This window comes from Hemiscyllium ocellatum, chromosome 12 (assembly GCF_020745735.1).
Source record: "Hemiscyllium ocellatum isolate sHemOce1 chromosome 12, sHemOce1.pat.X.cur, whole genome shotgun sequence".
In the NCBI taxonomy this organism is placed as follows: Eukaryota; Metazoa; Chordata; class Chondrichthyes; order Orectolobiformes; family Hemiscylliidae; genus Hemiscyllium; species Hemiscyllium ocellatum.
The window spans coordinates 74,077,031-74,091,107 of record NC_083412.1 but is presented as its reverse complement, the minus strand read 5'-3'; the positions used below and the strand labels follow the sequence as shown (position 1 = coordinate 74,091,107).

The following is a 14,077-nucleotide window of genomic DNA, read 5'->3' as shown; positions in this document are numbered from 1 at the left end:
TTGTTCAGATACATGGGTGTTATTAGTTTCATGTCACAAATTTCCACAATTACCCTTCTTTTGAAAGCAAAGGACATTGCTGATCTTGAGGTTATTTATGGCAGATTTTAATTCATAATTATCACATTGGAGGTTGCTTGATAAAATGCTCCCATGTGATCAAAAAAGGATAGTTAGTTTAACAATTTTAAAGGATATCTATTGTGTGTATATATATATATATATATATATAGAACCATCTAAAACTTGGTTTCTGATTGTTGTAGCAGACAGGGATTTTCATACCAATAGTTGGACCTAGATTCAAATCTAGATCATGCAGGTACAGGACTGATTTCTAATCCATTGAGTCACCCTGTTTGCTACATAAACATTTATAGTATTACTTGCTTAATGGTCATTGATACAATTTATTAAAAATTATAATATTTCATGATGTAAGTGTCACAATATCTCATGCCATCATTTGTAATCTTGAGTGAAAATGCTGTAGCAATCTACCACAGCATTCTTATTCATGTTTAAATCTACCTCTTGAGTAGCTTTGATTTGCTTGCCATATTGGAATCATCTTCTGAACGTAATTTCTGCATTTTGTTTTTAGTTTTTCAATTCTGTAAGTTACGTGATTGGTGGAGAAGTCTATACGTTGCAAGATATTGAAAATGGGGTACTTCGTGGAAACCGTAAAGGCATTGCTCAGATCTCGAAACCATTCTCAAAGGGCGATCCACGTCTTAAGGTCAGTTATTAATGGTCTTTCTGTGTACTGCTGAGTGTATGTAAATAAGAGAATTCATTGGGTGATTTCTATGTATATAATTACCTATAGATTGATCATTTTTGTTCTTCCCAAAATGTATTAATTTTAAAATTATAAAACTGGACAGAAATCATCACATGATGTCATTCGAACATATGGCCTTTACCCTGCTCAAGATGCAACTGTTTTAAGTTTCATCAAATCTTATTAGTAAATCCTTCAAACTGGAAATCAAAATAACCGAACAACCTTTAATAGTTAGCTGTATCTGCCCAGTACAGCCAAGCAGTTCAAATATTAAACTCAGAATTTGATTTGAGGCAGAGGGTAATTTATTTCAATAATTGTTCTGATCCAACTAAATTTTAAGATTAAAAATAGCAAATTTTAAATATTCAGTGAAGGAGCCAATGAGGACTTTCCAAATTAACTATACAGGAAATTATTCTTAATGTTCAAGTCGCCATCACTATATTTACTCCTCTCCTAACTGATTACTGATGCTTCCACATTCAGGTGCGAAACTAAAGATGCTGGTGTTCTGCTTTATTCATCACACCCTATATGCAATTATTATAGCAAATTGTAATAATTCGCTGAAAATTTTACGACTGTTAAATCATTTTCATATTTCTCCACAGTTTCATCTTTGTGTGGGTCATGTTTTGTGTTCCATGCTTTCATTGAAATCAGCTGTTTTGACTATCAAAGGCTTTCTTCACTGTTTTGTAAATGAAAAGTTGAACAGCTCAGATAACCTGAAGAGCTTGACATTATCTTTTAGAATTTTTTTCCAAAAATATGGGGTATTTAGAAAATTTGTACAAGTACACTACATAAATATACTAATTTAATATTACAGGTAGTAGGCACTTTGTACAGCATTAGAAGATACAACCTTATTGTATTTCCTGTAATATTAAATTGTTTACTTTAATACAGTACAAAGTGCCTCCTTGTACTCATTATTACAGGATTTAATTACCTTGCATATTTAGATTTTAGATTCAAATCAGTTTGATACTGTAGACATAATTTTTGGAAAATAATTGTTAGAATTGCTAGGGGAGGGAATGGCCTATTGGGATTAATGTTAGACTGTTCACCCAGACACTCTGGTAATAATCTGAGAATCCAGGTTTGAATCCTGTCATGGTAGCTGGTGGAATTTGGATTCAATTAAAAATCTGGACTTTAGAGTTGAATGATGACCATGAAACTGGTGTTGATTATCTGAAACACCCGTCTAGTTCACTGATGTCCTTCAGGGAAGGAAATCTGCTATTCTGACCTAGCCTACATTGGACTCCCAAGCCACATCAATGTGTTGACTTTTAACTGCCCTCTGAACAATTAGGGATAGGTAATAAATCCTAGCCTGGCAAGAGATGCCCAGATCCTGTGAATGATTTTTTAAAAAAATGTATTTGACATTCAATCATCATTGTTGTAAGATTCCATCTGGCTCTTCAAGTCACTGAATCGTGACCATAGACCTTTGAACACATCAGGCAGGGTGTTTTTCCTTCTGTGCTGTCACTCTGTCTCATCAATAAGGCATTGGATCTCAAAGCTTGATGACATTGTTGTTGTCATTGTTGGTGATCCATAGCAAGTTCCTCATGTCACACTTCAAGGACAGCTTTAGAATGTGTGTTTTCTATATCCTGACCTGGAACATTGGCTATTCTTTTTCGATAGCTGAAATAGGTTCAGTAGATTGGCTATTGTTGCAGGAGTATTCTCTGAATGCCGTGGATCTGATCCTTTGGTTTACTTCGGAAGAGATAGTGGGACCATGGCTGATGCAATTTCTGTAGCACTCTTGTACATTGCTGATACACACTCCAGATCTCAGTACACTGTACTTTTGTTCAGATATGGAGACCTTTGTTGACAACACTCTGTCATAGTTTTTACATGGTTGAACTGGCCCATCTTAACTGGCACTGGATTCTGTCATCAATGGTGATCTTTTGAAAAAGGTATTTGCTGAGGTATGGGAAGTGCACAACATATTCCAAAGTTTCTCTTTCAGCATCTGTAAAAGGTGGAATATTTGACTGACCAGGCGTGAGTCAATATGAGTTCTGTTCTGGCAACATTTGAGGACAGGCTGAGTTTCTTGAATGCCGAACTGAAGAGTGAGAGTGATTTGCAAATTTTTCGTAGAGTGGATAGCATCACTGTAGTTGTCCACAAACTACACATCACGTGTATAGTATCGTTTCGGCATGGGAGGTCAAAGAGTTTGTCATGGACAGTGACACCGTGGCCAGTCGTGAAATGCCCCTGTCACATTGATGATAAATAGTATACCGGTTACCTCTCAGCTTTGCTTAACAAGAATCTGAATTTTAAATGCATCGATTTCAGACTTCCTAATCAAGACAGTTTAGCTCTATGGTCTGGGTTCAAGTACCACCTCCCCTGGAAGTGTGCCATACCCTGTCCAACTGGTTGATTGAAAAATACTTCTTTTATCACGATGAAACATTTAAAAGATTATGAAGATACTTGATCATCCATATCTTTGGAACATAGACCATAGAGCCTTGTGGTTTACTGAGTCAAATGCCTTGATCTGATTGATCAATGCAATGAAGAGTTCCTGCTTTTGTTTTCAACACTTCCTTTGGATTGTGTGGCAATAGACACCAAGTTAGAGGTCCCACTAGTAAGCCTAAAGCCACGCTGCATCTCTGAGTGGATTTCCTTAGGAAGTAGGCCATTTAGGAGAATGCGTTTGTCCTGCTACGGGCAGGAAGGAAATAACTCGGCTTAATTTATATTGCTTTGTGAAAATAGCTACAATTGTCAAACTCCTGAAGTCACTGTGACTGGAGATGGTGGTGGTGTTTGTGGATGTGCGTGGATTGGGGTGTCAGAAAGTGGGTTCGATGGAGTCTTTTTCCTCCCAAATCCATAGGACATGCACATGGTGTCTTGATATGAGCAAGAGTAACAAACATAGAATACCTCTCCAATCAGAACTACTGGCTGTGTTGTTTTTCATACATTTGATTACATGCTGCAGCTCACCATTCATGGTGTTTCACCATGATTCTGCTACAAAGTGATTCTAAGATGGTAGCAGAGTAGGACTCCTCAGCTAGGGCTTGTCTGCTTTGTCCGCTCCTTTCTTTCCCCTCTCTTTTGTGTTTTATTCTTTCTTTCTATGCAGTGATGTCCTGAACTCCTGGCTTCATGGACTTGGTAAAAACAATGACTGCAGATGCTGGAAACCAGATTCTGGATTAGTGGTGCTGGAAGAGCACAGCAGTTCAGGCAGCATCTAAAGTGCAGAGAAATCGACGTTTCGGGCAAAAGCCTTTCCTCAGGAATAAAGGCAGTGAGCCTGAAGTGTGGAGAGATAAGCTAGAGGAGGGTGGGGGTGGGGAGAAAGTAGCATTGAGTACAATGGGTGAGTGTGGGAGGGGATGAAGGTGATAGGTCAGGGAGGAGGGTGGAGTGGATGGGTGGAAAAGGAGATAGGCAGGTAGGGCAAGTCCGGACAAGTCATGGGGACAGTGCTGAGCTGGAAGTTTGGAACTAGGGTGAGGTGGGGGAAGGGGAAATGAGGAAACTGTTGAAGTCCACATTGATGCCCTGGGGTTGAAGTGTTCCGAGGCGGACGATGAGGCGTTCTTCCTCCAGGCATCTGGTGGTGAGGGAGCGGCGGTGAAGGAGGCCCAGGACCTCCATGTCCTCGGCAGAGTGGGAGGGGGAGTTGAAATGTTGGGCCACAGGGCGGTGTGGTTGATTGGTGCAGGTGTCCCGGAGGTGTTCCCTAAAGCGCTCTGCTAGGAGGCGCCCAGTCTCCCCAATGTAGAGGAGACCGCATCGGGAGCAACGGATACAATAAATGATATTGGTGGATGTGCAGGTAAAACTTTGATGGATGTGGAAGGCTCCTTTAGGGCCTTGGATAGAGGTAAGGGAGGAGGTGTGAGCACAGGTTTTACAGTTCCTGCGGTGGCAGGGGAAAGTGCCAGGATGGGAGGGTGGGTTGTAGGAAGGGCGTGGACCTGACCAGGTAGTCACGGAGGGAACGGTCTTTGCGGAAGGCGGAAAGGGGTGGGGAGGGAAATATATCCCTGGTGGTGGGGTCTTTTTGGAGGTGGCGGAAATGTCGGCAGATGATTTGGTTTATGCGAAGGTTTGTAAGGTGGAAGGTGAGCACGAGGGACGTTCTGTCCTTGTTACGGTTGGAGAGGTGGGGTCTGAGGGCGGAGGTGTGGGATGTGGACGAGATGCTTTGGAGGGCATCTTTAACCATGTGGGAAGGGAAATTGCAGTCTCTAAAGAAGAAGGCCATCTGGTGTGTTCTGTGGTGGAACTGGTCCCCCTGGGAGCAGATACGGCGGAGGCGGAGGAATTGGGAATATGGGATGGCATTTTTGCAAGAGGTAGGGTGGGAAGAGGTGTATTCCAGGTAGCTGTGGGAGTTGGTAGGTTTGTAAAAAATGTCAGTGTCAAGTCGGTCGTCATTAATGCAGATGGAGAGGTCCAGGAAGGGGAGGGAGGTGTCAGAGATAGTCCAGGTAAATTTAAGGTCAGGGTGGAATGTGTTGGTGAAGTTGATGAATTGCTCAACCTCCTCGCGGGAACACGAGGTGGCGCCAATGCAGTCATCAATGTAGCGGAGGAAGAGGTGGGGAGTGGTGCTGGCGTAATAATGGAAGATCAACTGTTCTACGTAGCCAACAAAGAGACAGGCATATCTGGGGTCCATACGTGTGCCCATGGCTACCCCTTTGGTCTGGAGGAATTGGGAAGATTTGAAGGAGAAATTGTTAAGGGTGAGGACCAGTTCGGCCAAACGAATGAGTGTGTCGGTGGAAGGGTACTTTTGGGGACGTCTGGAGAGGAAAAAACAGAGAGCTTGGAGGCCCTAGTCATGGCGGATGGAGGTGTAGAGGGATTGGATATCCATGGTGAAGATGAGGTGTTGGGGGCCGGGGAAACAAAAGTCTTGGAGGAGGTGGAGGGCGTGGGTGGTGTCTAGAACATATGTGGGGAGTTCCTGGACTAGGGGGGATAGGTCAGTGTCGAGGTAGGTAGAGATGAGTTCAGTGGGGCAGGAGCATGCTGAGACAATGGGTCAGCCAGGGTGGTCAGGCTTGTGGATCTTGGGAAGGAGGTAGAACCGGGCAGTGCAGGTTCCCAGACTATGAGGTTGGAAGCTGTGGGTGGGAGATCTCCTGAGGTGATGAGGTTCTGTATGGTCTGGGAGATGATGGTTTGGTGATGGGGGGGTGGGGTCATGCCTCTTGGCGGATCCAGCATGGCAATCTCTTGGCCTGGTGTGGCAGTCTTTCAGCCCACCTTGGCCTCAGCGTGGACCTTTGGCCTCCAGATGATTCTGGAGGGCTCTCTAGGCCCTGCTAACCTCAAGGTGAAGCCCGTCAAGGCCTGGTGTGGACTAGATAAGAGGTGTCAGAGGGGACTGGATTGGGAGAACTGTTATTTCTTTATTTTTCTAATTTCTTCCTATGATCTGAAATGCTGGACATTTATTCCTTGATGTTTCTAAATTGTTTTTTCCCTAAGGATTTGTACTTAAGAATCTGTACCTAGGTACCTTTGCGTGCAAGATGGTGTAATCTTTCTACTGTACTCATTTGAGAACATGTGACAATACAATCATAGAATCCCTACTTGTGGAAGCTGGCCATTCAGCCCATTAAGTCCAGACTGACCCTCTGAAGAGCATTCCACCTAGACCTCCCCTCCCACCCACCCTGTTTTATCCCAATAATCCTGCATTTCCTCTGGCTAATCCACCTAACCTGCACATTTCCTGGACACTATGGGCAATTTAGCATGGCCAATCCACCTAATCTGTACATCTTTGGACAATGGGAGGAAACCTATGCAGGTCTGGGGAGAATGTAGAAACTCCACACAGAGAGTCGCCTGATGGTAGAATCAAATCCTGGTCCAATGCGCTGTGAGGCAGCAGTGCTAACTGCTATGCTACAGTGCCACCTCATGATAAATAAAGCTAATTCTAAGGTAATGGAGAACGGCCTGGCAGGTACCAACTGTCACTGTAGTCAATTTTTCAAAACATTTTTCCATTTGTTGCCAGGTGGGGTGTGTGGGATAGAGAATGTCCAACAGACTCTGTGTGCTGACCATCATGACAGGCCAAGCTTTTTTGAAGCCAGTCTTTTGTAGTCTGATGTCAAATGGACAAAATCCCCTTCATGCACAGGATGGTGTGTCATCAGCACTGATATCAGTATTGAAACCGTTGGGACAGTCTCCACCTGAACCAAGCTGGGACCAGTGTTCTGGTGAAAAGGGAAAATAGGGTGGTCAACAGGACTTTAAACTAGGAAGCTGGGAGGAAGGAAAGGGTAAAACTCCAAGACGTAGAATGGCAATGCAAAGCAAAGCTGCAGGTTAAAATCAGTGGGAGTGGATTCAACTGCACTGAAAAAAACAAAAAGAAAAGAAAACTCATGAGAGGTTATTAAAGTCTCCAGCACACAAAATAGAACCGAGTGTTTGGAAAGGGTGAGGAATTAAACTTCAAACACAGTGGGTAAACGAGTGACAATGAGAAGAGAGAATGGTAAATACAGGACTGAAAGAGTTATATCTAAATCCACACAGTACAAGGAAGAAGGTAAATGAGCTTGTGGGCAGATCGAAATTGGCAGTTAAGACATGGTGGCTGCAAGGGGATTAGGACCAGGAGCTAAATATCCAAGGATATGCATCCTATCAAAAAGACAGGCATGTGGATAGAGGCATTGTTCGTAAGAAATGAAATTAAATCAATAACAATAAATGAAATAGGGTCAGATGATGTAGAATCTGCGTAGGGAGAGTTGAGGACCCATGACGGTAAAAAAACCGTAATGGGAGTTATGCACAGGCCTCCAAACAGTAGTCAGGATGTGGGGCACAAGATACATCAGGAAATAGAAAAGGTGTGTAAGAAAGGCAATGTTACAGTGATCATGGGGAATTTCAATGTGTAGGTCGACTGGGAAAATCTGGTTGTTAGTGGATTGCAAGAATTGGGTAGCACTGGTTAGCAATGCTGCCTCACAGCACCAGGGTCCCAGGTTTGATTCCAGCGTTGGGCAACAGTCTGTGTAGAATGTGCACATTCTCCCCGTGTCTGCATGGGTTTCCTCCGGGTGCTCCGGTTTCCTCCCACAGTCCAAAGATGTGCAGGTTAGGTGAATTGGCCATGCTAAATTGCCCATAATATTCGGTGCATTAGTCAGAGGGGAATCAGTTTGGATGGATTACTCTTCAGAGGGTCAATGTGGACTTGTTGGGCGGAAGGGCCTGTTTCCACACTGTAGGGAATCCAAACTAATCTAAAAAGATATTTGTGGAATGTCTATGATATCACTTTTAGGAGCAACTTGTGGTGGAGCCCACTAGGGAACAGGCATTTCTTAAGGTAAAGGAACCCTTAGGAGACAGTGACCATAATATGATAAAATTTACTCTGCAATTTGAGCGGGAGAAGGTGGAATCAGGCGTAACAGTATTACAGCTGAATAAAAGCAGCTAAGGAAGCTGCTGACCAGAATGGACTGGGAGAGGAGCCGAGCAGGAAAGACAGTGGAACAGCAATGGCAGGAGTTTCTGGGAGGAATTCAGGAGACATAGCAAAATTCATCCCAAGGAAATGAAGCACACTAAAGGGAGGATGACACAACCATGGCTGGCCAGGGAAGTCAGGGGCAGCATAAAAGGAGGAAGCATAGAATGTGGCAAAGAGCAGTGGGAAGCCAGAGGATTGGGAAGCCTCCAAAGATCAACAGAGGACAACAAAGAAAGAAATAAGCAGGGAGAAGATTAAATATGAGGGTAAGCTAGCCAGTAATTTAGAAATGAGTGCAAGGGTTTCGTTATGTATCTGAAGGGCAAAAGAGAGGCCAAAGTGGACATGGGACAGCTGGAAAATGATGCTGGAGAAATAAGTGCTACACAGAAGGCTGCTGAATAAGATAAGGACCCATATGTTAGAGGCAAGGGACTAGCATGGATAAAAGATTGGCTGTCCGGCGGAAAGCAAAGAGTGAGGAAAAAAGGGTCCTCAGGATGGAAACCTGGTGACTCGTGGTGTTCTACAAGGGTCAGTTGTACAGTGTTGGGGCCACAACTTTTAATTTTATACATTAATAATCTGGACAATGGAACTAAGGGCATTCTGGCTAAGCTTGCAGATGATACAAAGATAGATGGAGGGATAGGTATTGTTGAGGAGACTGCAGAAGGATTTGGACAGGTTAGGAGAGTGGGCAAAAAAGTGGCAGGTGGAAAATAGCGTAGGGAAATGTGAGGTAGAATTTTCTTTCCACTTTGGGAGGAAGAATAAAGGTGTGGACTATTTTCTAAATGGGGAGAAAATTCAAAAATCTGAAGTACAAAGGGGCTTGGGAGTCCTAGTCCAGGATTCTCTTAAGGTTAACTTGCAGGTTGAGTCAGTTGTTATGAAAGCAAATATAATGTCATTTATTTTGAGAGGACTAGAATATAAAAGCAGGGTTGTAATTCTAAAGCTTTATAAAGCTCTGGTTAGATAATTTTTCGAATATTGTGAGCAATTTTGGGCTCCATACCCTTGGAAGGATGTATTGGCCCTGGAGCGGGTCCAAAGGAGTTTCACGAGAATGATCCCAGGAATGAAAGGCGTAATATATGAGGAGTGTTTGAGGACTCTGGGACTATACTCGATGGGGTTTAAGAAGAGTGGTGGGGATCTAATTGAAACTTAACAGAATAATGAATGGCCTGGACAGAGTGGACATTGGGAAGATGTTTCCATTAGCAGGAGAGGTGGGTACCCAAGGGCACAGCCTTAGGTGAGACACTTCAGAACAGAGATAAGGAGAAACTTCTTCAGCCAGAGAGTGGTGAATCTGTGGAATTCATTATTACAGAGGGCTGTGGAGGCCTGGTCATTGAGTACATTTAAATCAGAGGTAGATAAGTTCTTGATTGCTAAGGGGAGCAAAGGATACAGGGAAAAAGTGAGAAAATGGGGTTGGAAAAACTAACAGAGTTAAGAATGTGGTGCTGGAAAGCGCAGTAGGTCCGGCAGCATCCTAGGAGCAGGAGAATCGACGTTTCAGGCAAAAGCCCTTCACCAGAAATCCAGCATCTGCAGTCCTTGTTTTCTCCTTGGAAAACCTATCAACCATGATTGAATGGACAAATGGCCTAATTTCTGCTCCTGTGTCTTACAGCCTTATGGTCTTATCATTGTGCATTTGGCACATATTGAAGCTATGATATGTTTCCAAATGTTTCAAATGTGATCCAACCCCTTGACCACTTCTAATTGGAAGGACAAAGGCTACAGATACATGGGAACATCACTATCTGCAAGTTCCCACCCTTGAATATCGCTGGGTCACTAGAGCATTGTGGGTCAACCAAAGCCGGTGGACTGCAGTGGTTCAAGAAGGCAGCTCACCACCACCTTCTCAAGGGGCAACTAGGGACAGATAGCCAGAGATGCCCATATCCCACAAGTGATGTAATGAAAATAAAAACAGAAAAGGCTGGAAAAGTTTAACAAAATCGTAGAACAAAATGAAGCTGATGGTGGAGGTCAGTATTGTTTCTGTATAATTTAAAATCAAAATCTCAAACAAATATAGGAGTTAGGAAACAAGGACAGCAGGAAGAACGTAAAGAAAGGTAGGAGAGACTAAATGACAGCAGAAAAATTATGCAACATAAAAGGTGGGGGGTGATAAAAGAATAAATAAAGAAAGCAATTTATGGATCTGAAGGTGAAGCAACTGGTAATTATTATATTTATTATAGTTTTATTATAGTTTTATTATAAATTATAAAATTGTTGAACACAATATTAACAGCAAAAGGCTATAAGGTGCCAAATTGACATTTTGGCTCTAGCAACTGACGCTTCTTAACGAAGCATAAGGATTAGCAGCTCATCTTTCAGGTTAAATTCTGATTTAATTGTGCAGCCTAGAAGAATGTCGCTTGTCACCTTCATTCCCTGTTCTGAATTCTACCTCTTATTTTAAACGTGATAACTTTTGTTTTTTCAGGTTGCTCTGGAAGAAGTTGAACCGCTGATCCACTTTGCTTTAAACTGTGGAGTCTTAAGTTGCCCTCCAGTCAAGACCTATTCCGCCAAGGTTTGTCTTGAATCATTCCAAGATTGGTTTGTGTGTGTATCACACTGTTGCCATCTCCCCTTGCCTTCATTTTGGATGTTGCTTTAGAACAATCTCGTATAATGGAATTTTTAACCTCTCATTAACTGTCAAAACTTAATAGTAATCCATTTCTCTGATCATTTTGTATAGTGAACTATAAGTAATAGACTTTGTGAGGATATTAAACAGCTTAGTGGAATGGATAAACACATGCGATTTAAATTTAATGCAAAAAGGTGCATATATATATATATATATATATAGGTAGGAAGAACAAGTAGACATCAAATGAAACATACATTTCTAAAGGGGATTTGGCAGCGAGAGATCTGGCATATATGTGAACAAATTGTTGAAAATTGCAATGGAGATTGAGAAAACAGTTAAAACATCACATGGGAACCCAGGCAGTTTAATTAATCAAAAGCAAGTAATGTAAAAGCGTACATTTTTTACAAAACCTCATGTGGTTTAGCTTCAGCTTAATTAGTGTTTAAATCTAGATACCACGTTTGAAGAAAGATGTGAGAGTATCAGAGAGAATGCAGAAAGATATTGATGAATGATTGCAGAGCAAAAGACCTTCCGATACATGGAGAAGCTGTTGCTGTTCTTAGAGCAGAGGAAGTTGACAGTGGATTTGGTAGAAACGCTCAAAGTTGTGAGGGATCTAAACAAGAAAAATCTGTTCTCAACCAGAGGACAGATTTAGCAATAGAACCCAAGGGGCCTTGAGAAAAGAAGTTTGTGTTTGCAGCAAGTAATTAGAATCCAGAAAGTGCTTCCTGTGTGTGTGTGTTGGCGCAGATTCAGTTGTGGCTCACAAATCTAAAAAGCTGAATATAGGGTTCTTAAGGGGCTTGAGAGAGTAAATGCAGAGAGGATATTTCCCCTCATGGGAAAGTCTAGGACAAGAGGGTGCAATCTCTGAATAAAGCTGCGTCAATTCAATGCTAAGAGGAGGAGCAATTTCTCCTCTAAGCATTGAGAGTCTTCAGAATTCCTGCCGTTGAGAGCTGTGGGGGCACAGTCATTGTGTATATTTCAGGCCAAGAAAGATAAATTCTTGATCAGTTAAGAATCAACGGCAGGAAGCTTGAAATTATTTTTTATTCCTTCACAGGATGATGGCATTGCTGGCTAGGCCAGCAATAATTGCCCATCCCTAACTGCCTTTACGAGTTAACCACATTATTGTGGGCCTGCCGTCACATATAGGCCAGACCAAGTAAAGATAGAAGTTTTCTTCTCACAAGACATCAGTGAACCAAGAGGAATGATCCTATTGATTGGCAGAGCTTTAATTGCTGGTCTACCGTAAGTTGGCTGATTTCAGTTGGGAAGCAATGGAACACACAAACAGTTGGCCTGTTTTCCCAAGTGTAGGGCAAGTCTATAGCCTATCGAATTATTCGTACAGTGTGTGTATGTATCCAGACGCTGATTGTGAATAAAATTAAGCTCAGTTGTTTACCTTCCACAAATGAATATATGCACGAAATGCTGAGGCCATGGGTAAGAAGCAGGAGAGTTTTTGGAACCTTGTCCAGACACAAGCCATTTAAAAGAAATTTGGGGAGAGGAAGCAGATAATGTAGAATCTGGTCAATGAATGGTGTATTTTATTCCATTTCTTACAGCATATTGACAAGCAGCTGAAGCTTTCAGCTGCGGCTTTTCTTGATGGTCCTGATGGCTGCCAGGTTGATGTGTCCAAAAAGGAAGTTCGCTTCAGCCAGATTTTCAAATGGTACAAGATTGACTTTGGCGGAACCGATGAAAAGGTAAAGAAATAGTCACATGAACTTCACTCTTGCTGTACACAAGTGAAAATAAACTAATGAGTCTTTTTATAACACTATGTTTTAAGGCACTGTACTGGATTTTTATTCTGAGGCAGAAAGGGGGCTGGATTGAAATCGGGGAAATTCAAAACAATTGACAACTCTCAGTGTTTCCAGCAGATCCTGATTGACTCTTTTTTTTTGTTGTCTCCGAGCCCCAGCCAGTCAGTGAGTCTGAGAGGTTGGCTAGATGTCAGACAAGTAGGCAGCCAGGGAGGGAAGTGGATGGAGAGGGTTGTGGGGATGAGAAGCCTCACGTGGGAGGTTCCTGCAGGGATGGAGGTTTTGGTTCCTCAATCTTGATAGGTGGGTGAAACAAGAACATTGGATCCACCAAGTACGAGGAAAAACACTCAGCATTTACACCCAGCAGCCCTGATCTTTTAGATGTCAGGTTTTCTCTCAGGAACCAGACCAGCAAACATTAAATTTCAAATCATCCATTCATGTGAGGTTCCTCCTGCTTCATAATATTTAAAAAAATTTCAAACTACTTCCTGGAAGTAGGTTGGTTGCCCTTGGCCTCCAATGTTTCACATTCATATTGCCTATCATAATCTGAAAACATGACAGATTTCACACGTACACTAACAATTACAGCTCTTCTACTCCACCAGCACCTTTTAACGGTTGCTCTGCCTGCAGTTCATCACAACGCTTGATAACATCAAGTATGGAATGACTAGAAACTTCTTCCAATAGAAGTTCTGGAAGACTGAAGATACTGCCATTAGTCCTTGCCGCGGACTTCATTCCTTAGTGACTGATTCCATCAGTTTTTGAATGAACTACCACCACACGTTTGCACCATCAGTAAGACTGCCTACCTTCACCTCTGGAAAATCACTTAATTCTTTGGTTCATCTGATGTAAAAACAGTCACCCTTATTAGCTCTAGAGCTATTCCAATATTCCAATTCCATTATAGTGACCTCCCATTTTCTATCTTGCCTAAACTTAAGCTTGTCCAAACTCTCTTGTGTCTGCATTGTTACTTGCAACATTCACCCATCATTCATGCATAACGAAATATTTAAATGGAGAAACACTTCAGAAAGCCACAGAACAGAGGAATTTGAGAGTCTTCATTCATGAATTATGAAAAGCTAGCATCCAAGTTCAGTGGTAACAGGGAAGGCAAGTGGAATGTTGCCCTTTATGTGGATCATAAAAGTAGGGAGGCTTTGCTAAAACTGTACAAGGCACTAGTCAGATCTCAGTTGTGAACAGTTTTTGGCTGTTTGTCTCTGAAAGGATATACTGATATTGGAGACAGTCCAGAGAAGATTCACGAGATT

General features: G+C 42.3%; 1 protein-coding gene across 2 annotated transcripts in view; it reads left to right on the top strand.

The window, feature by feature from the left end:
- The window catches only part of zgc:152951 (uncharacterized protein LOC569013 homolog), a 74,684-nt gene that overhangs the window by 58,027 nt on the left and 2,580 nt on the right, over nt 1–14,077 (top strand). For both annotated transcript variants that reach the window (XM_060833712.1, XM_060833713.1), the window contains exons 9-11: nt 605–742; nt 10,825–10,914; nt 12,576–12,719. In XM_060833712.1, the coding sequence (XP_060689695.1) occupies nt 605–742; nt 10,825–10,914; nt 12,576–12,719 (372 nt within the window). The remainder of the gene's footprint in view (nt 1–604; nt 743–10,824; nt 10,915–12,575; nt 12,720–14,077) is intronic.